Source organism: Anoplophora glabripennis, unplaced genomic scaffold (genome assembly GCF_000390285.2).
Source record: "Anoplophora glabripennis isolate ALB-LARVAE unplaced genomic scaffold, Agla_2.0 scaffold413, whole genome shotgun sequence".
NCBI lineage: Eukaryota > Metazoa > Arthropoda > Insecta > Coleoptera > Cerambycidae > Anoplophora > Anoplophora glabripennis.
Window position 1 is genome coordinate 168,191 of NW_019416581.1, and position 21,434 is coordinate 189,624.

At 31.1% G+C, this 21,434-nt stretch overlaps 4 protein-coding genes across 4 annotated transcripts; all 4 read right to left on the bottom strand.

The window, feature by feature from the left end:
- Nucleotides 1–1,440, bottom strand: LOC108909073 (septin-7-like). The gene has a single exon (XM_018713307.1). It carries the CDS (start codon nt 1,438–1,440, stop codon nt 1–3), a length of 1,440 nt encoding a protein of 479 aa, XP_018568823.1.
- Nucleotides 1,441–8,449: 7,009 nt separating this feature from the next.
- Nucleotides 8,450–9,003, bottom strand: LOC108909089 (cecropin-B-like). Its single transcript, XM_018713324.2, has 2 exons — nt 8,892–9,003; nt 8,450–8,612 (listed from the first exon to the last, which is right to left on the bottom strand). The coding sequence occupies exons 1-2, from the start codon at nt 8,979–8,981 to the stop codon at nt 8,517–8,519; spliced, it is 186 nt and encodes a 61-aa protein (XP_018568840.1). The 5' UTR covers nt 8,982–9,003; the 3' UTR covers nt 8,450–8,516.
- A 4,388-nt stretch (nt 9,004–13,391) lies between these two features.
- On the bottom strand, nt 13,392–13,871 carry LOC108909087 (cecropin-C-like). Its single transcript, XM_018713322.2, has 2 exons — nt 13,755–13,871; nt 13,392–13,493 (listed from the first exon to the last, which is right to left on the bottom strand). Exons 1-2 carry the CDS (start codon nt 13,842–13,844, stop codon nt 13,401–13,403), a joined length of 183 nt encoding a protein of 60 aa, XP_018568838.1. The 5' UTR covers nt 13,845–13,871; the 3' UTR covers nt 13,392–13,400.
- A 3,897-nt stretch (nt 13,872–17,768) lies between these two features.
- Nucleotides 17,769–18,309, bottom strand: LOC111691744 (cecropin-C-like). The gene is made up of 2 exons (XM_023455006.1): nt 18,184–18,309; nt 17,769–17,921 (listed from the first exon to the last, which is right to left on the bottom strand). Exons 1-2 carry the CDS (start codon nt 18,271–18,273, stop codon nt 17,829–17,831), a joined length of 183 nt encoding a protein of 60 aa, XP_023310774.1. The 5' UTR covers nt 18,274–18,309; the 3' UTR covers nt 17,769–17,828.
- Between the last annotated feature and the right edge of the window lie 3,125 nt (nt 18,310–21,434).

The following is a 21,434-nucleotide window of genomic DNA, read 5'->3' on the forward strand; positions in this document are numbered from 1 at the left end:
TTAAAATAAACCCCTCTTCTTCCTTTTTGATTCAATGGACTCCTTACTACCCATTACTTTTTCCTTTTCCCAAAGGTCTTTCTCCAACTCGAACGTTTTCCGCTTTTCTTCTAATTCTTTAACTTCTTCTTCCAAAGCCTTCTTTGTAACTTCGTACCTCATATTCAAAAGCTTTTCCGTATCCCTCAGTTCTTTCTCCTTCTCCCGCACCTTTTTCTCGAGTAATTCGTCCATTTCAGTCTCCATTTTCTTCAATTTCAATACATGGCCTTGCTTTTCTTCCTCGAATTCAAGAAGTGGGTTTTTTATCACATCCGTTCCGTTATATTTTAGGTTAGAAAGTTTACGATACCTGTAGTTCTCATAAAGAGTGTTGTTAGTAGTGTCCTTTAGATCCTGGAGGTGCGTGGAAATCATCATTTTCCTCAAAGCGATGAAGTCGCAATGTTCCAAATTTTCAATATCAATAACGCCCCAAGAATATTTTCTACCTCGGACAGTCTTGCCGTTTACTTCAATGGTAGTATTAGAGCCAGCTACTGCGAAAGGAACTTTTTCCTTTAGAGATTTGTTTAATTCAAACCCTTCATCTTCTTCGGAAAGATCTGGAAACTTGTATATCTTTATGTTGTTCGCTTCAACATCTTGCAGAATCTGTTTCTTGAACGTAAAGCATTCCTCTGGAGTAAGAGTGTCTGCTTTTGCTATCACAGGGATGATATTCACTTTATCGGACAGACGTTTCATGCACTCTATATCCAACTGCTTCAAACCGTGCCCAGTTGGTTGAATAAAATACAAACAGCAGTGAATTCTCTGGTCGAGTATCGGTTTTCTATTCACTTTGGATTCCGCTACGAAGAAATCTTCGTATTTCTTTTCTACATACTCAGTAATAGGAATCCAGGATAGGCTGTTGTTGATTGCGTCACCGAACCCAGGCGTGTCGACTAACGTTAATGTTAAATTAACTCCACCTTCTTTCAGTTTCACTGTTGTCGTTTCCACTGACACTGTCTTCTTACTTCTTATTGTAGGTCCCGGATAAGTTACAGAGTTGTAGATGTCTGTCAGGAACAAGGAGTTCATTAGCGTCGACTTTCCTAAGCCAGATGCTCCGACGAGCATGAGAGTAAACTCGAAGCCCTTATGGGCTGCTTTCCAGTATACTTGGTTGGGTAAATTCGCGAAACCAACGTAGCTGGTTTGTTCCACTTTTGAGCCTTCCTTTGTTTCATGGATGTCATCTCCAGACGTGGATTTTTCTTTGGAAAGTTTGGTTGCGTTTGTGCCATCTTCAGAGGTTTGTGTCTTTGCGGTTGAACCATCCATGTCGAAACGATTTTCTACACCATAACTAACACTATTTCTAAATTCACTGTTGGACACTGATCTGTATAGTAGCGTTTTACTTTCGGTACTACTTGATGTCGGCTGCATAGTGTACTCGACTCGGTTGACGTCAAATTAATAATAAGGTAAGGGTTGATATTATTGGGTCCTTTTAATTATTTAGCCGGAATAATATTTGCAAATTATGGTTATTTTCCTAAAAGGGTTTGTCGATAACGATAATCTCTTTTGTAGATGTTAAAGGGGTCATAAATCTCGAAAAAGGTCTAGTGAGCGTCTACCTGGTTATTTCTTTTCTTGGTATTGACAAATAAAATATTTCTGTTGGTTAGAAACTGTTTTAATGGACATTTGAGAAAAATTTAAAAATGATTAAGCAGTAAATATTTTAATAAAATAATTATGAAAAGTAAACAGTAAAATGGCGTATGCCATGCAGTGGCGGCTCGTGACATTGTGAATAGGTGAGACCTGTGGTTTTTTTACTAGGTGGGCAAGAAAGAAAAAAAGAAAGCGCCGCAAGTAAAATGTTTTAAATTTTCAATGTCAAAAGACTAAATGCATCTGGAAATTTTATACAATATTATAGAAAAACTGATGTTCACGAGAAGGATCAAATAACAAATAGGAATAAATTTCCATGTCATTTTTTATTATGGAGGTCTTCACCAATAGCCCTACTATAACCGTAAATTAAAATATTATATTATTAATAGTAATATCAGAACCTTAAAAATTGTATTAACAATAAAATTAAGTAACAAAAAAAAAACAAAATGATATACCTAATAACACAGACCAACCTAACCTAACCTAATATTACCTAATAACACAGACCAACAAACTTTAACTTTTTTTTGGAAGCAGAAACTTAAGAAACTGAGAAACTTAAAAATTTCGCAACGAAAAAAAAAAGATATTTGAGCAAACTCAACGGCATTCGAAGGAGGGAGCCTTATACTTTTAGATTCAATGTATTAGTTTTTTGAAAAAGAATAGATGGCATTACTGCATAACCCCAAATATGACGAAAAACAGTGTTTTTGCACTTTTAGGTTAGGATATCTCAAAAACCTGATGTGATAGAGCAATTCTGCGGCCAGATTCGGATTCAGCGCACGAAAATCCTTCGGGAATGCATATTAGTGTGTTTGCTTCTTGACCATTGTTGACCTGTGAAATTAACAAAATTGTTCCTACTTGGTTTATGAATATTAAAAAATATGAAAAAATATAAACCAAATTTTCATGAGGTAGCCAGCCAACTTATCTGTTTACATATAAAACAACGCCACCAACTTTTTCGTTTGCCTCCACTTTTAACAAAATATTTTAAAAACATAGTCAATGTTTTTATAAAACAGGTTTATTCATCCGTCTTTTAAATTTGTAAATTTGCTTACAACGTCTTCATAAAATTTAGGATCGGCACTAAGACTTTGCAATAGTTCTTTTTCTATCGTCATAAGTTGTTTAAGCGCTCTTGTCATCGTATTTCTAAGTCTTAATGCGCTCAAGACACAAAAAGTTTCTTTCTACCTAGACACTTGTAGGAATTGTTAAGAGTGGGCAAAACAATTTGTATGTTTCCGAAAATACCATTTTAAATTCCTTGTATAATATTTCTATCGTATTTTGAACTTCTAAATTACGAAATTGTTAGTATCTTTACAAAATATTAAGTTCGTTTATCAACCCACCTGTTTCAAAAACGTTTGAATATATTTGTAATAAACATTCAAACAATTTTTCAGGAAATTTGATTTCATATTCTGGAAATTTTGAGGAATCTATTAAAGCAAAAAAATTTAAATCATGTAAATTCCCAAAACGAGTAAGTACTTAATTAAGGGGAAATATATTTCGAAAATATTTCTAATTCGTTGCAACTTTTGACCCGTTTACTTGGTAGTCCAGTAATAGTTTACGCATAATTAAAAATATTTTAAATTTTTTCTTCGTTTCGTAATTTAGAAATTCTTAGATTAATGATTTTAATTTGTTCAGAGCAGTAGTTTACGTCATTACGACTTGAAAAAGGTGTTTCAAGGGATAAAACAATAAATTAAAACAATATTTGATATAGTTTCGTTATTAGCTACCTATGTAGGTATTTGATAATGTAATAAGTATCTATTAAATTGCGTTAAATTTAGTCTTACTTTGTTTTGTTGTAAGGAAATTGTTTTTTATTTATTTTAAATTAATACCTGTCTTGTCCTTATGTTTAAAGCCTTTGTACTATCCCTCACACTGACATCAGACACTACCCGCGTACTATGTGACGCGTACATTAACCGCGAACTGAAACTATAAACTATAAGCAGCTTTGAGCCGGAATCAGTTCCCTCATAAATCACGTTATTTTAACCGCCTCGCTTGGAGGGGGAACTGTTAGCATATTGCAGGCATGTGTGACGCGCCTATAAGCAAAGAATTTCTGGCCTCACTGTGCTGTGGACTAGTGGGGAGTAATGCCGTGGCGATGGAGACGGCGAAATATTCAAACAATTATTTTATACTGTTATTTTGATTTTTGATAAATGTATTAGATAATTGTAAATTATTTTACCTGACTGCTTATTTAGGTTAATAGTAGAAAAGTAGGTATTAAAATATATATATTTTTTTTTGTCTGGTTTTATAGTATGACCAACTTATTTTATTTTCATATCCATTATTTCTAAATTTTGTTTTTGTCAATTAGTTTTAATATTGTAATTTTAATAATTATGCTCCTGTAACATTTTATTTTATTTTTATATGCCTTTTTTGCACGCATTGTATACGTTTAGACATCATCCGAAATAATTTAATATCAATTAGATTTTGTATAAGGTTAAGTAGAGTAGCCATTGGCTAGACATCGCCTTATGTAGGTAAAATTGTATTTTGCTTTGTACAATTTTCAAAAATAAAAACATTTTCAAAAATAAAATATACGGTGTGAAAGCCAAATTTTAGGCCCGGCCTCAGTTGGTTCATACGACGAGCCGCCACTGATGCCATGTAAAAGAGTTTGCACTTAATTAATAATTACTACCTTTTGTGAAAAATGTAACGAGCGTTCAAATAAAAACGTGGTCGAAGTTGGCTCTGACACATTGGACGTAGGGAGTAGCTTATAGCGACCAACTTAACCTCATTTCTCAACGAGCTGTATAGCAGCTGTCAGTTTCAATAACGTTAATGACTATATAACTTTATTTTAAAGAATAATCGTGATAACAATAACAAACAATTAAAGGAGCTGCGGAAAGTGTCCCCCTCCTTGTTATAACAATAAATTAAAGCAGCTGCTGAAAGTGTCCCCCTCCTTGTTCCAAGCACTTTTCACACCTGTTCCTCAAAGAATTAAAGACATTTTCTAAGATGCTCGGGGTATTGTTAATTTCACGAATCTTGTCTATAAGTCGAGCCTGCAGATGGTTTAAATCAGGAATAGGCAGTTCAAAAATAGTGTTTTTAAGGTAAGGCCACAAAAAGAAATCACACGGCGTAATATCACATGACCTCGGTGGAAATTCATGTTCAGCATTGAGACTTATTAGTCGATTTTGGAAAACTTCCCTCAACATATTCATCGTCTCGCCTGCCGTATGTGCCCTTGCGCCATCTTGTTGAAAGTAAAAGTTTGTAATTTCGTTTTCTTCCAGCTGGTTAACAAAAGGAGCGATAATTTCTTCTCTATACCTTTGCGCAGTAAGAGTACCATTAAAAAAAATAGGTCCATAAATCCTCCTTCGATTGAGAGCACACCAAACTCCAATTTTTTGAGCGTGTAGAGGGCCCTCGACAAAAAAGTTATCTGGTTTTTCAGAAGACCACATTCTCATATTCTGTGAGTTTACGTAACCACTTAAATGAAACCAGGCTTCATCAGAAAAAAAGGTGATATTATGAAGTTCACCGTAGTTGTTTAAAAACCATTCACAAAATACAGCCCGTCGCGGAAAATCAACTTCATGAAGTTCTTGCTGACAAGTTAAACGATAGGAGAACAAACGCAAATCTTTTTTTAACACTGTGTGGCAGGTACCGACTGATACTCCCACCATTTGTGATAAAACACGTACAGAAGTTCTTGGCGCATTTTCCATTATTTGTTGGACATTTTCTTTTAATTCTTCAGTCCGCTTTTTAGGTCGGCCGCTTCCTTCTTTTCTTGTTACACTGCCCGTTTCACGAAAAACATTAACACAACGCTGAACTGCACTTTGAAAAATTTTGTACTCAACAACGCCGGGAAATTGATTTTGAAATTCTATGAAACATTCCTCAATAGAATACTTCCATATTCCATCAATCTTGCGTCCATTTCTAAAGTAGGACTCTATGATAAACACTTTTTGTTCTTGAGAAAACACCATTTTAAACGCTTTTTAAAACGAAAATATTCAAATTGATAGCGGCGATATAGCGCTTTGACAGATGACGTTTAAGTTCATTTGCTATACGCTACGCCCTACGTCCAAATTTTCAGAACCAACTTGACCACGTTTTTATTTGAACGCTCGTTATATAAAAAGTAAACAAATTAATACAATAGGACCTTTTCATAGTATTATTATGTAGGTACCGTAAAATTTATATTAATCGGTAATTTCATTCTTAACCGTAAATACCTGTAATTACTGTGAAATACCTACTCTAATGAAGCATAACTAATTTTTACGATCATTATTTAATTAGCACGACGCTGGCTATGAAAAGAAATTTAAATAACCTTGCATGCTTTTGCTATTAAACGAGACAACAAAATGAATATGAGTCATGAATGAATTGATTGAAATCACCTGTGGTATTTTTAGGCCCTCCTTTATTGTTTTGCTACCTACTTATAATACATAGAAAATATGAGTAAAATCCACATTGAAAAGTGATTAATTCTCTATTGAAGAATTAAACGTGAGGGAACTTGTAGAAATTTTAGTTGTGATTGACACGTTTTGCATTTAGGTCTTGTAAATGTAATGCGATCCCGGACGACAATGCAAAAACAAGCCTTGAATCCAGGAATGTGCTTTTACCTTTTAAAATCGCGAACAATATTAATTAATTTTAACATGAACTAATAAATTTTTGTTAATGCATACCTAACATTTCTTCATTATAATCTAATTGTAATATTTATTGTATAAAATATAGATAAGAAATGGTTCGGGAAAGTTAACTTTCCTATATTGTTTGCTGCCGCTTGTTTAGCAACGAACTAAAATAATTAGAATACAGTATTTTTGTTGTGAAATTGGTCCGAAAAAGTAAATATTTCCGAAAGATTTAAGAAAAAATATGTTTTTCTAGGTCCTCCCCTAGTTTTTTGTTTAGCTCTGATGTAAAATTAATTCTAAAAATATGATTTTAGTTACCTGAATTTATACAGGGCGTTTCAATTAAAACCTGGAAAGTATCGGTATTAAAAAAAAAAATCTGAGAGACGTCGATTTTCTCGTACTAGTTTTGCATTGTTTATACTGATTTGTTACTTACAAAAACTAATATTTATATAATATGTGTCAGAACGGTACCGCTGCTGTATCACTACAATTATGAGTGGAAAGGTGACATTTTTGAAATTTATTTGCTTCTTTGATTCATTGGTAGAACTGATACGTCAAAAAACTTCAAAGTCTGTAGCAGTGTAAAACCACACTGTTTACCAATTAATTCATGAATAACTTCGTCAATTTATTCGTGAATAAATTGTCAATGTAAAACAGCTATAAGGTTTTGGTGTCAAAATTATTGTTACCCTGAAATCAATCCGAGATATTCCCACACACAAAGATGATTGCGATTGCTTTTATAATAGTTTTGCTCTATTTAATATTTTTAATAGCATATCTCAAAGTAACTATCCCTCCCTGTCAACCCCACGATATGGTGGTGTAGAAAACAATGAACGAATCTTAGACCATTACTGTCAAAGTCAGAAATGTCAGGCACATAACCAAAAAATTAACGGAAGGTACAAAAATCCAATTTCGTAACTTATGAATTTGCTCCAAAAATTGTCAGTGGCTTTGGCATGTGGCGCTACGTTGGTGATGAGTTTCGTGGCTTATATTTATGTACAACCAGGAAAAACTATGACGATAAAGTGGAGGAGATCGTACAGGAAACTTGTGAGTAGGAATTTTAGTTGATTCAGCTATGAGAAATGTACTTTTTAGAGGAGATACAGCAAAGAACTGCTGAAGAATTCCAACACAAATTTGGTCCCCATGGTGCAGAGTTTGATAACTGTGGTGCAGTTTGTATTGGAAAGATTGCCTCAATAATGCTTTTTTGTCAGAGTGGTATTAAAGTTTTATAACGCAGATGCGGTTTTTTTATTTAAATTATCATTTTGGATCTTTGAAATTTTAAGTTTTTCCTCACATATCGCAACTATTGCCAGTAAGATATTATCAGGGTTTCTTTAGGACACTTTGAGGTTGAAAAGTTATAGTCAATATTCTTAGTTTATTCATTAGTTATGCCAAGTTATTCAAATATCCCTAATTATGTAATTTTTTACCTTTTTTCTAGACATTTTCACTTTGAAAAATTTTTTTTTATCGAAAACTCATAATTACGACTTGTAGAGAATACTTTGCAGTTTTCAAAACCCTACTTGGATTTTCTGTACGACCATTATTTCCTGAGTAATTGATTGCCAAAGTGAAAAATGAATTTTTTGCTTTGATCGACGGTAATTCAGCGACAAATAATCGTACAAGGCTTCGGAATCGCTCAAATTGAAGATAATTAAATTATCTAAAAGTTTTATAATGAAATTAACAAAAAAATGTTTTAAAGTCCATAGGCCTTTTTTAAAAGAGCAAAAATTTTCAAATTTCTTTTCCGTTGATTTTATTTTGACTACTCAAAAGCTGCTGACGCTAAAAAATTTTAAACTGCAGATCTGAAAACTAGACACTTGCAGCTTCAATTTACTTTTTTTGATTATCTCTAAGATCATTTCCCTCTAAGTTACAGTTCTTTGAAAATCTTCTCAAAAGCTTGTGATATTTTTAATATCCTGTATTTAAGCAATATACTCTAAACAAAAAAAAATAAATTTTATGAAGTTTTATTGCATTAAAATATAATATCACATTGTAAATTTTCATAAATGCCAATTTAATAACTAAAAATAAATAGAATAATGAGATTATCTTCTACTTTTTGCCCACTGCACCTGCAACTGCTGCGTATCCAAGAACTGTGGGAAGACTTCTTTCTGCTGCGTTACGAATGTTCTTGCCTACTTTCTCCTGAAAGAAAACAACATTTTATTAATTATTAACTTCGCATAATTCGAATAGTACTACTGTCAAAATAAATGAAAAATAATAGTTAATTAAACCGTCTCAACAACAATCAATAATGTTAACTTCTGCAAAAATAAATTATTTCTGCATATATTTCTGGATGATAGAATGTTGTAAAAAACTTTGTTTTTATGTACAAAACTAACTGTAAATTTTTTGAGAAAACAGATGAGAAATTCGTTTATTCACAAAGTTATTCATCACTAAAATATTGATACTTACAAGTCTTTTAAAGATATTTTTGCTCTCAGCTCGACCACTGAGTGCGAACACCATTGCTATGACGAAGATGAAAATAAGTGACAACTTCATTTTGTAATTTGACTCTTCACTACTGATGCTGCACGTAATGATATAGAACAGGCAGGCCTGCCCATTATATGTTAGATATTCAGGTCACTGTACTTCACCAGATTCTTTCGTTAATTCACCTGGAATAGCCAAACTAGGCCTCCTGTCCTATCAATTACACTCCTTGTAATAAAGAACAGAGTAATTCATTAATAAATGCATATTTTTAAGGTTAATGTATTTTAATTAGATACGTTACAATTTTTATCAAATGGGATCGTAGAGTCTACTTTCAATTAGTAATAGTTTTACCTCTTGGTAAAAAATATCACCTTATAAATGTCAACGGCATTGAAAAATACATATTTTAAATTTAGTGAGATATAGAAAAGGTGTTGTAAAGAAGTGTGGTACATAGGTAAATATTTTTTTTTTTAATGGGAATAACTTTATATAAGTATAACTCTACATTGGGACTTAAATGTTGAGTTGCCAAGTTATAACTTTTTTATACGTTTTTGTCATTAAAAGTTGTTCAATATTTCCTGTATCAGGAGCTAGTTTGTCCTAAAATTTTTAATATAAATGAAACATTTATCTGTGTCATAGTCAAATAATGTCAGAACAAAAATGTTTTATACAGGGGGTTCAATTTCTTTTTAATAATATCGAACTTAGCACCCTATGATAAATTAAAATTTTAATGGCGAATGTTATGAATTAATGATATTGAAATAACCAGTTTAATATTGCCTTAAAACAAAAGTGTTCGTTCACAGAAAAGAATTGTGATTGTGAATTACGACAATGAATAATTACGATGGACTAATGAGTCTATTTGTTAATACAATTGTATGTACACTATAACAATAAATAAAAATTTTAATGATATGCAAAAATGTATTAAACAGTGAAATTTGAATTGATATAATGAAAAAATGCCTTCAACGATTAAGAGGTGTATTATATCTAGCTGATTTTATCAATTTCTAAGTGTTTTGATAATACCGATCGACATGATTTTTGTTACACAAACCTTTGGGGTCATTCTTGTAGTATTTCACCTCTTGCATTCGAATCTGCTTTTAGATTTTTTCCATCAGGTAGGATTATTTTGTTACAGACATTTAAAGTTTTACGAAAATATGAAAAAATGTGTATCATGATCAGAATTTTAAAACGTGTTTTATGTTGCTCTGAAACTTATATGTGATTCCTTACAGATTTTTCCCGTTGAAACCAAAGTGTGATTTTCAATTTTTTCCAACGCGTTAGGTTTTAACTCCAATCGCAAAAAATTACCTTTATTTATGATAATGTAAGGAATTACTTAAAAAATCATAATACATATTCAAAAAATGTAATGCAATTTAACAGACAATAACGGTCAACAATTTAATAGACAAGCTCAAACTTTATAATTTATGGGGATTCTATATGAGTCTACTTAATTTTGCCATTAATCACGATTTCTATTTTTATTTTGTACTATGGTTTTTACACAAGATATCTTATACAAATTTTAAATATACGGAATATTATAATTAAATTGTGGTTTATAATGTTTACGGAGATAAATATTTACACGAAACATTTAATCACTGTTTAAGTAGTTTCCCTTTCATTGTCGGGATATGAAAGAATTAACTACCATTAGTATTTAGTTACTTAGCCTAAAATATGATTAAGCATTTGAATATTATTTACCAAATTATGTTAAAAAATCATTGTTCATATATATCTAATTCAAAAATACTGTATGTAAATACAGTATGTTTTTATATATTATGCATCCCATACTTACAGCTGTTATTTTTGGAGGCAAAAAGGAAAATTAAATATAAATTTTTATAAATTTTTCTCAAGCACCGATATTTTGTATAAGATTAAACAAATGAACATCGCAATAGAATAAAATTATAAAAAATTAGTTTTTTCATATTTCATATTTTTGTATAGTTGAATAGAAAAATTTAGCGATCTATCTTTTATAGTAAGAGAGTAAGGGAGTTGCCTAGAAACTAACAATAATATTGAGTTTATGGGCAATATCTCGTTTATTACTAGAGATAGAGCTGTCAAACTATATATCAATATAGTGGCAACATATGTTACAAACAAAAAAACAGCATGTTGCAAAAAAACAAAATTTCTCTTTCAATTTCAGTTAATGAATTTTATTTTTTGTTAATAAACGGTTGGTTTTAATGCAAAAATGTGAGCCAGGTAAAACTCTTAAAATAAACCAAATTATCTGATAGGTATTTCTGAATATCTAATTTTTGCCAGACAAAAAGTTGTAGCAAAAATTACTGAAGAGCTGATTATGCCAATTTCCTCCAAGAGGCAAAAATTATCAAAAAATGATTGAAATTACAGCCCCTCTCCGATATTCATTTTGGAAACTTTGAGGATCTGTCTCTTGTAAGCGGTAAACTTTTGACTAAAGTCAGTTTTACGCGAAACGTGTTCTTTTGATCGTCGATACCATTTGTGCCACTCCTTTTACAAAGACCCTGTATAATAGTCGTAGAAGGAGCGCAAAATTAAAGGATCATTGTACCTGTAGCAAGTTAATATTTTTTAATTGTCTGAATTCGAAATAAATGAAAGAAATTAGAAAAATAAAATTGATTACGTTTTTAATAAATGACTAGGTATTCTTTAAATAACGAGCGTTCAAATAAAAACGTGGTCAAGTTGGTTCTGAAAATTTGGACGTAGGGCGTAGCGTATAGCAAATGAACTTAAACGTCATCTGTCAAAGCGCTATATCGCCGCTATCAATTTGAATATTTTCGTTTTAAAAAGCGTTTAAAATGGTGTTTTCTCAAGAACAAAAAGTGTTTATCATAGAGTCCTACTTTAGAAATGGACGCAAGATTGATGGAATATGGAAGTATTCTATTGAGGAATGTTTCATAGAATTTCAAAATCAATTTCCCGGCGTTGTTGAGTACAAAATTTTTCAAAGTGCAGTTCAGCGTTGTGTTAATGTTTTTCGTGAAACGGGCAGTGTAACAAGAAAAGAAGGAAGCGGCCGACCTAAAAAGCGGACTGAAGAATTAAAAGAAAATGTCCAACAAATAATGGAAAATGCGCCAAGAACTTCTGTACGTGTTTTATCACAAATGGTGGGAGTATCAGTCGGTACCTGCCACACAGTGTTAAAAAAAGATTTGCGTTTGTTCTCCTATCGTTTAACTTGTCAGCAAGAACTTCATGAAGTTGATTTTCCGCGACGGGCTGTATTTTGTGAATGGTTTTTAAACAACTACGGTGAACTTCATAATATCACCTTTTTTTCTGATGAAGCCTGGTTTCATTTAAGTGGTTACGTAAACTCACAGAATATGAGAATGTGGTCTTCTGAAAAACCAGATAACTTTTTTGTCGAGGGCCCTCTACACGCTCAAAAAATTGGAGTTTGGTGTGCTCTCAATCGAAGGAGGATTTATGGACCTATTTTTTTTAATGGTACTCTTACTGCGCAAAGGTATAGAGAAGAAATTATCGCTCCTTTTGTTAACCAGCTGGAAGAAAACGAAATTACAAACTTTTACTTTCAACAAGATGGCGCAAGGGCACATACGGCAGGCGAGACGATGAATATGTTGAGGGAAGTTTTCCAAAATCGACTAATAAGTCTCAATGCTGAACATGAATTTCCACCGAGGTCATGTGATATTACGCCGTGTGATTTCTTTTTGTGGCCTTACCTTAAAAACACTATTTTTGAACTGCCTATTCCTGATTTAAACCATCTGCAGGCTCGACTTATAGACAAGATTCGTGAAATTAACAATACCCCGAGCATCTTAGAAAATGTCTTTAATTCTTTGAGGAACAGGTGTGAAAAGTGCTTGGAACAAGGAGGGGGACACTTTCAGCAGCTGCTTTAATTTATTGTTATAACAAGGAGGGGGACACTTTCCGCAGCTCCTTTAATTGTTTGTTATTGTTATCACGATTATTCTTTAAAATAAAGTTATATAGTCATTAACGTTATTGAAACTGACAGCTGCTATACAGCTCGTTGAGAAATGAGGTTAAGTTGGTCGCTATAAGCTACTCCCTACGTCCAATGTGTCAGAGCCAACTTCGACCACGTTTTTATTTGAACGCTCGTTATATTCATTTAACTACAATAAACTTGGTATCTTCGACATATTTCAAATATTAGCGATAATTTTGTATGTATTTAATATTGTACATACTTTTATATTTGCTTATTTATTTTGTTATTTATTGTGACCAGTGAGTATTATATACCGAAGGGTTAAATATATTCAAATCTTTATTTAATATTTTTCATATTTAAGGTTCAAGTGAATTAAAAAACATGAAGTACATTAAATATATTTTATTAATATTATAACTTAAAAAATAACATTGGCACTTTAATAAATTAAATAAGTATAGGCAAATTCTTCTCTTGTTTTATTTTCCAATTTGTTTAGCGACTCCTGCATAGCCAACTACTGTAGGAAGGCTTCTTTCAGCGGCATTGCGAATGTTCTTTCCCACTTTCTCCTAAAAAATGCAAAGATATTTATTAATACAACCATTTAAATGTATTTTCTTTATTAGGCAAGTGTTTCCTAGTTTGATAATAAATCGGATAACGTTAATGTATATAAAAGTGTAATAAATTTATAGAATTACTTAAAAAAAAACAAACACAACAGCTTTTAAGATTATGCAAATTATTTCTATTTTATTTTATTGTAATATCTTACTACATCAGTACTAAAAAGAAAATTAAATAAAAAATTATATGGCAGTGGTACTTACAATTCTCTTGAAGAAGTTTTTGCTCTCTGCTTGTCCAGTAATTGCCAACAGAACAGCCAGAGCGAAGACGAAAACGATGGAGAGTTTCATTTTAATGCTTAGATGTCTTTACTCAGAGATGTTGCAAACTAGTTATGATGGATTATAAGAAAACTTGTTCTTTATATACTAAAACTATACTCATAGTCCTACTACCCTGAAAGGTTTTTTACCAGACGCTTTTGGCCAATCGACTGGAAATTCCCAAGTACATCCCAGTCTTCAGCATCAAATCGAAAAAGGTGAATCACTAATAAAACAATTATAGGAAAACTGAGCGTAAGGTTATTCAGGAAATCTAAATAGTGAAATCAAAGTGTTATCTTAACTTTGAAAAGAACATTGGTACTTACAAGGTTTTTGAAAAATAGTTATATAAATATTTGTTGTAAACTTCGTTACAAAAGAAATACGTAAATAAATTTTTATACAAATTTTCTTCGACTGCTCGTAGTGAGGTATGTAGGAGTGCAAAAGGGTATACTTAAATGAGTTTTTTTTTTTAATTGGAAAGTTCCTTAAGTTCTCTATTGTGTCAAATGTTGATTTTTTAAAATGTTTTTTTCATTAAAAGCTATTCACTCAGAATACTTTAAGAGAAACATTCGTTAAACTTAAAAAATTGAAATAATCAGTGAGATATTACCCTAAAACATAAGTTTGCGTTCGAAAAACAGGAAAAACTTCAAATCTGTGGTAACTTGAAGACTGTGTCGAAGGCAAGTACGCACGTTAATTTCCGTGCCACAGTTTAGTCATTAATGACAAATTCTATTTTTATTTTGAACTGTGGCTTTTACAGCAGATATTCATTTATCTTAAACACATTTTAAATATACAAAATGCTATAATTAAATTGCGGTTTACCATGTTTAGACAAATAAATCATATTTAATTCAAAAATAAATAGTTTTCTCTCTTGCCTTATCAGAATATGAAATAATCGATTGTTACATATTTGTAACTAATTTTTTAAATTACTTGTTTTTATATATTTGTAAATATTGTTTACATTTGCCTAAAATATAACATTCAATGTTATTTAGTATATTTATTAGGTAAAAAGTATTAGTTATTAAAATAAAATTCCTATTTGTAAAACATCATATATCTACAGGGTGTCCGACGGTGCCGAGGCATTAGACATATTTCAGAGACTACTTCGATTTTAATTTAGAAACGTCAATTTTTAGGTTAAAGGTAAAGGTTTCCTATTCTTAAAGTTAATTTTTTTCCAAAAAAATTTAAAAACTGCCTAATTAAAAAATATGTGTATTTTACAATAATAAAGTTAGAGCTATAAAATTTATAGGGGACATAAATAAAACTCTAAGCTTCCTTGCCATAATTTCAAAATGACTTAATTTCATACAGGGTGGTAGAAATTTAATGCCGAAATTAGTAATCTATAAACCATCTTAACTTTATATATTTTAGTGGAACACTCTATATATTTTTGCGGAACCTGCTGATTGTGATCATCAGCTTGATCAGTTAAAGCTACAGAGCGGCTATTTTATCTTGAACATTCTGCGATTTTGTGGCAAAAAGCCTATTACAAATATAACTATATAATAGATTAAAATATTTTTAAATTTCTACAACTACAATATATCATCAATATTTCAAAACATCTTGCATGGAATGTAGGTCGGAAAAATACTTTTTATAACCTGGGTTTAGCCCCCCTACGAATTTTGGTTCTGCAATTTTTTTCTGTTTACCTTAGCAACGGCAAGATGGAGGGCATGTCGTATTTTTCAGTAGGTGTTTTTCAAAATAATATCATACTGGATTTTTTTATTTAAATTCAATACAGCTCTGAATTTTTTCTGCTTTGTTGACAATTAAGAAAAATAAACATGAAAGCGGGTGGGTCCAACCTCTTTCATTTTAAAATTATTGCAAAAATAGTAGAGGAATGTCAAAGAAGTAAATGATTCGGCAATAAGAATTTTTTTGTAAAAATATAACGTTAACTTTTACTGCTGCTAGCGTGTTTATTACGTGAACTCTATCAATGTAAAACGTTTTGAAAATAAAAGTTTAACCATTTCTATAATTGTGTCTAAAATCTCGGTCCGATATGTCTAGTAGTTAATTAGAATTAATTTCATAAAAATCTATCTTGGGAACAAAGAGGCGTAGGTGATTTATTTTTTTTTGAATTTACCGTAAAAGTAAGCTCTATTTAATACAAAAAGAGCGAATTCTGGAGCGGCTTTTGCACATTCTACTTTGTTAGTTATAAAAAGCAACTTTTTGGAATTTTTCTTTTTCGATACTTTTATTTCGACCAATTTGAATCTATATTTAGGATATTAACTTCTAAAATTATTAATGTTTAGTAATTAAACAATTACATAGTTGCACAAAACGAACAAAATTAATTAACAAATGCCTGAAACAACAATTTCACGCTCAATGTGTGTTTGGCACACATATTGGTCTTTGAATTGACGTCTTTTCCATAAATTTTATTAACATCCATCTCTTTTTGCAATAATAATGGGCAATTTTCGAAAACTGATTTGTCCGCGTTCGACCTTTATTCTACAGTTAACAAACTGGTGAAATATGACTTTAGGTACCTTAAATTGTAGGTAATTTAATATGCAACAATATGAAACAACTAATTTTCCGATAGGTTGTCTAGATTTTCATGGGCAATAAAAAAAGTGAAAAAACACGTAATTTTGCCAGTTATTTGTAATTTGCAAACTTAGCGCCATTTCTTTCGAGTTAGTTTTTTGATATTATCATTCTACATACCCTTTCCCGTAATAAAGTGCAATAAATTGACTACTAATAATTTTTTTATCTCCAAACTGGACTATTATATCTCAAATATCTTTTGTGATTTTGACAAAAAAAATCTATTTAAAATATTTAATTTAGAACAATTCTAACTTTCTAACTTCATTGCTAGGGGACGCAAATGTCTTGCAAATATCTTGCATAAAATGTAAGCAATTCGACTGGACTATAACCGCTCTGTAGCTTTATCTGACTAATCTGTAGTTTACTCATTTCGTACACTATGGTTTTTATTGCAAATATGTATTTATTTTATATCAAAATAATGCAGATATCTAAGTACTATAATTAAATTGTGACTTCAATGTTTACACTGCATTTAGTTACATTATTGTTTAAGTATGTAGCCTGCTTTTGTTTTTATTAATTATTGTTATATTATTATACATTTTTAAGACCATGTGCTGAAATAATGTGATCATATTGTCATCAAAGTTGAATTGCATTGACAAAAAAAAATGGTTAAATGGTGTTTAAGCATTAGTTTTACAGTCTATTGATTTTTTGAAAATTCCTTTTTTATTAGGTATCCACTTTTCAATCTACAAATAGTTACAAAATTATGAATATCCGCGAGTAGGTATCTTGCAAAGTGTAAGAAATGCCAATTTTTTAAAACATCAAATAACACGAAAATTATACGACGCAGGTTCAATATTTGTTTATCAAAGCAGGCTCTAAATTCAAGGGGAAATTCGAAAGTGCAATATTGTACAGGGCGATACATTTGAAAAAAAAAATTAGTTAGGTAACGCCCAGAAGAAGTTGGATACCATGTATTAACGAAAATGATTTTAAATTGTGAAAAAATGAAACTGAAATACTTTGTTGTATTATTGATATACTGAAGCTATGCAAGATTTTATGTTCAATGGGACACCCTGTATTTTTAGGATATCTACAAAAATAACTCCTCTCGCCTGTGTTATAACTTCTATAACATTTACTAAACTAATCTATGTGATATATTTCGAAGTGTATTTTATGAAAATGCTTGTGATAACCAGGGTATTAGCAGATCTATGACATATAAGGATACACACAAGAATTCTTGTTTCTCAGTCCTTAGATTGTTTAATATTTTTCATAATTAAAGTCTGAATAACTTAAAAACATAATTACATTGAATATATTTTATTAATATATAAATAAAGGAACATTAATGGCACTAAGTTTAATAAATTAAATAAATATGTATATGCAAGTTGTTTTCCTAATTTATTTTCCAATTTGTTTAGCGACTCCTGCATAGCCAACTACTGTAGGAAGGCTTCTTTCAGCGGCGTTGCGGATGTTCTTTCCCACTTTCTCCTAAAAAAATGCAAAGATATTTATTAATACAACCATTTAAATGTATTTTCTTTATTAGGCAAGTGTTTCCTAGTTTGATAATAAATCGGATAACGTTAATGTACATAAAAGTGTAATAAATTTATAGAATTACTTAAAAAAAAACAAACACAACAGCTTTTAAGATTATGCAAATTATTTCTATTTTATTTTATTGTAATATCTTACTACATCAGTACTAAAAAGAAAATTAAATAAAAAATTATATGGCAGTGGTACTTACAATTCTCTTGAAGAAGTTTTTGCTCTCTGCTTGTCCAGTAATTGCCAACAGAACAGCCAGAGCGAAGACGAAAACGATGGAGAGTTTCATTTTAATGCTTAGATGTCTTTACTCAGAGATGCTGCAAACTAGTTATGATGGATTATAAGAAAACTTGTTCTTTATATACTAAAACTATACTCATAGTCCTACTACCCTGAAAGGTTTTTTACCAGACGCTTTTGGCCAATCGACTGGAAATTCCCAAGTACATCCCAGTCTTCAGCATCAAATCGAAAAAGGTGAATCACTAATAAAACAATTATAGGAAAACTGAGCGTAAGGTTATTCAGGAAATCTAAATAGTGAAATCAAAGTGTTATCTTAACTTTGAAAAGAACATTGGTACTTACAAGGTTTTTGAAAAATAGTTATATAAATATTTGTTGTAAACTTCGTTACAAAAGAAATACGTAAATAAATTTTTATACAAATTTTCTTCGACTGCTCGTAGTGAGGTATGTAGGAGTGCAAAAGGGTATACTTAAATGAGTTTTTTTTTTTAATTGGAAAGTTCCTTAAGTTCTCTATTGTGTCAAATGTTNGTAGACAATAACTATCTAGGTTTGACACTGAACGAAATGTGTCTCTCTAGGGCGATCTACTCTCTTATATGGAAAATCCCCCACTACAATTCGAACACGTCATTCCAATTTCAACTCAATTCATTCATCATTTCTATGTATGGCAATTACAGAGGACAGTCAAGGTAATTGATAAGATATTTGAAGGTCACCAACTGTCATGACGTAACTTCAAGGTCATTCAATGTCGAATGCCTCCTCCCATATGCAGAGGTCAAATGACGGTCACCGTGACCTCTACCAATGTCATCCAGGTCAAGTGAAGGTCACCGTGACCTCTATCAATGTCATCCAGGTCACGGATGACGTCATCCAAGGTCATCCCAAGGTCATCCAAGGTTATCCAAGGTCACCCAAGGTCACCCAAGGTCATCCCAAGGTCGAAAGTGGAGGGGGGAGTCTCAGCACCGGCTATAATAACCTACTTAAATTTTTATTTACTTGTAATGAAGGCGTCTTATAGTCACCGCCGGTTTCGCCCTTCCACAAATAATATCCACTTTTTATTTGTGGAAGGGCGAAATGGGCAGTGACTATTAGACGCCTTCACTATACCCATCCTTGTCTATCACATGGATTTCTATGGCTTACTTTATCGCTTTCACGTAACTTCAGATAGACCATCGGTACTTTCCTACCCTGTACATTCAATGTTATTTAGTATATTTATTAGGTAAAAAGTATTAGTTATTAAAATAAAATTCCTATTTGTAAAACATCATATATCTACAGGGTGTCCGACGGTGCCGAGGCATTAGACATATTTCAGAGACTACTTCGATTTTAATTTAGAAACGTCAATTTTCAGGTGAAAAGAAAATTAAAAACTGCCTAATTCAAAATGGCGTGTATTTTACAATAATAAAGTTATAGCTATAAAATTTATAGGGGACATAAATAAAACCCTTTCTACAACTACAATAAATCATCAATATTTCAAAACATCTTGCATGGAATGTAGGTCGGAAAAATACTTTTTATAACCTGGGTTTAGCCCCCCTACGAATTTTGGTTCTGCAATTTTTTTCTGTTTACCTTAGCAACGGCAACATGGAGGGCATATCGTATTTTTCAGTGTTTTTCAAAATAATATCATACTGGAATTTTTCATCTTTTCTGCATTGTTTGAAAGGTTGACAATTAAGAAAAATAAGAAAAATATACATGAAAGCGGGTGGATTTCTTTTTTTTTAATTTACCGTAAAAGTAAGCTCTATTTAATACAAAAAGAGCGAATTCTCGAGCGGCTTTTGGATATCCTACTTTGTTAATTATAAAAAGCAACATTTTAGAATTGTTCTTTTTCGATAATTTTATTTGGACCAATTTGAATCTATATTTAAGATATTAACTTCTAAAATTATTAACGTTTAGTAATTAAACAATTACATAGTTGCACAAAACGAACAAAATTAATTAACAAATGCCTGAAACAACAATTTCACGCTCAATGTGTGTTTGGCACACATATTGGTCTTTGAATTGACGTCTTTTCTATACATTTTATTAACATCCATCTCTTTTTGCAATAATAATTTGCAATTTTCGAAAACTGATTTGTCCGCGTTCGACCTTTATTTTACAGTTATCAAACTGGTGAAATATGACAGGTACCTTAAATTGTAGGTAATTTAATGCGCAACAATATGAAACAACTAATTTTCCGATAGGTTGTCTAGATTTTCATGGGCAACAAAAAAGTGAAAAAACACGTAATTTTGCCAGTTATTTGTAATTTGCAAACTTAGCGCCATTTCTTTCGAGTTAGTTTTTTGGTATTATTATTCTACATACCCTTCCCCGTAATAAAGTGCAATAAATTGTCTACTAATAATTTTTTTTATCTTCAAACTGGACTATTATATCTCAAAGACCTTCTGCGATTTTGACAAAAAAATCTATTAAAAATATGGCAGAACAAAATTTAATTTGGAATCATTTCAACTTTCTATGTTCATTGCTAGAGAACGCAAATGTATTGCAAATATTTTGCATAGAATGTAAGCAATTCGACTGGACTATAACTGCTCTGTAGCTTTATCTGACTAATCTGTAGTTTACCCATTGCGTACACTATGGTTTTTATTGCAAATATATATTTATTTTATATCAAAATAATGTAAATATCTAAGTACTATAATTAAATTGCGACTTCAATGTTTACACAGCATTTAGTTATATTATTGTTTAAATATGTAGCCTGCCTTTGTTTATTAAAACATGAAAAACAACTATTGCTATGAAATTTGTTATTTATTACTTATATTTGCTTGTCTGTAAATATGTGCATATTAATTCCCAAAATTTTATTAGGGACATAATTATTCCATGTACTTTATTTGTTACAAGTTGAAGTTTTAATCAGTTTTTCAAAGAAATGCATATTTGTGAAACCCCATATATTTGATTCTATGTATAATAAGTATGCAACAAGTTTAAAGATGAAGTTAGACATTTTTTTCATTGATCATTTTATAAAGTTTACTTTCGAGTAGCTTCTGTACATGAAAGATGTACCATTTAGGATAAATTAATTATTGTGTTCTTCTGGTAACATTAGTAATATAGAAAATTGTTCTAAATAAAAGTTTCATCAAATCAATTTCTTAAAATTTTAAAATTATTTCC

Excerpts from the sequence above, each read along its gene's own strand:
- LOC108909073 (XM_018713307.1), bottom strand. The coding sequence starts at position 1,440 with ATGCAGCCGACATCAAGTAGTACCGAAAGTAAAACGCTACTATACAGA.
- LOC108909089 (XM_018713324.2), bottom strand. The coding sequence starts at position 8,981 with ATGAAGTTGTCACTTATTTTCATCTTCGTCATAGCAATGGTGTTCGCA. Across the intron at positions 8,613-8,891 it reads AAAATATCTTTAAAAGACTT|GAGAAAGTAGGCAAGAACAT; the intron begins GTAAGTATCAAT and ends GTTTTCTTTCAG.
- LOC108909087 (XM_018713322.2), bottom strand. The coding sequence starts at position 13,844 with ATGAAACTCTCCATCGTTTTCGTCTTCGCTCTGGCTGTTCTGTTGGCA. Across the intron at positions 13,494-13,754 it reads AAAACTTCTTCAAGAGAATT|GAGAAAGTGGGAAAGAACAT; the intron begins GTAAGTACCACT and ends TGCATTTTTTAG.
- LOC111691744 (XM_023455006.1), bottom strand. The coding sequence starts at position 18,273 with ATGAAACTCTCCATCGTTTTCGTCTTCGCTCTGGCTGTTCTGTTGGCA. Across the intron at positions 17,922-18,183 it reads AAAACTTCTTCAAGAGAATT|GAGAAAGTGGGAAAGAACAT; the intron begins GTAAGTACCACT and ends GCATTTTTTTAG.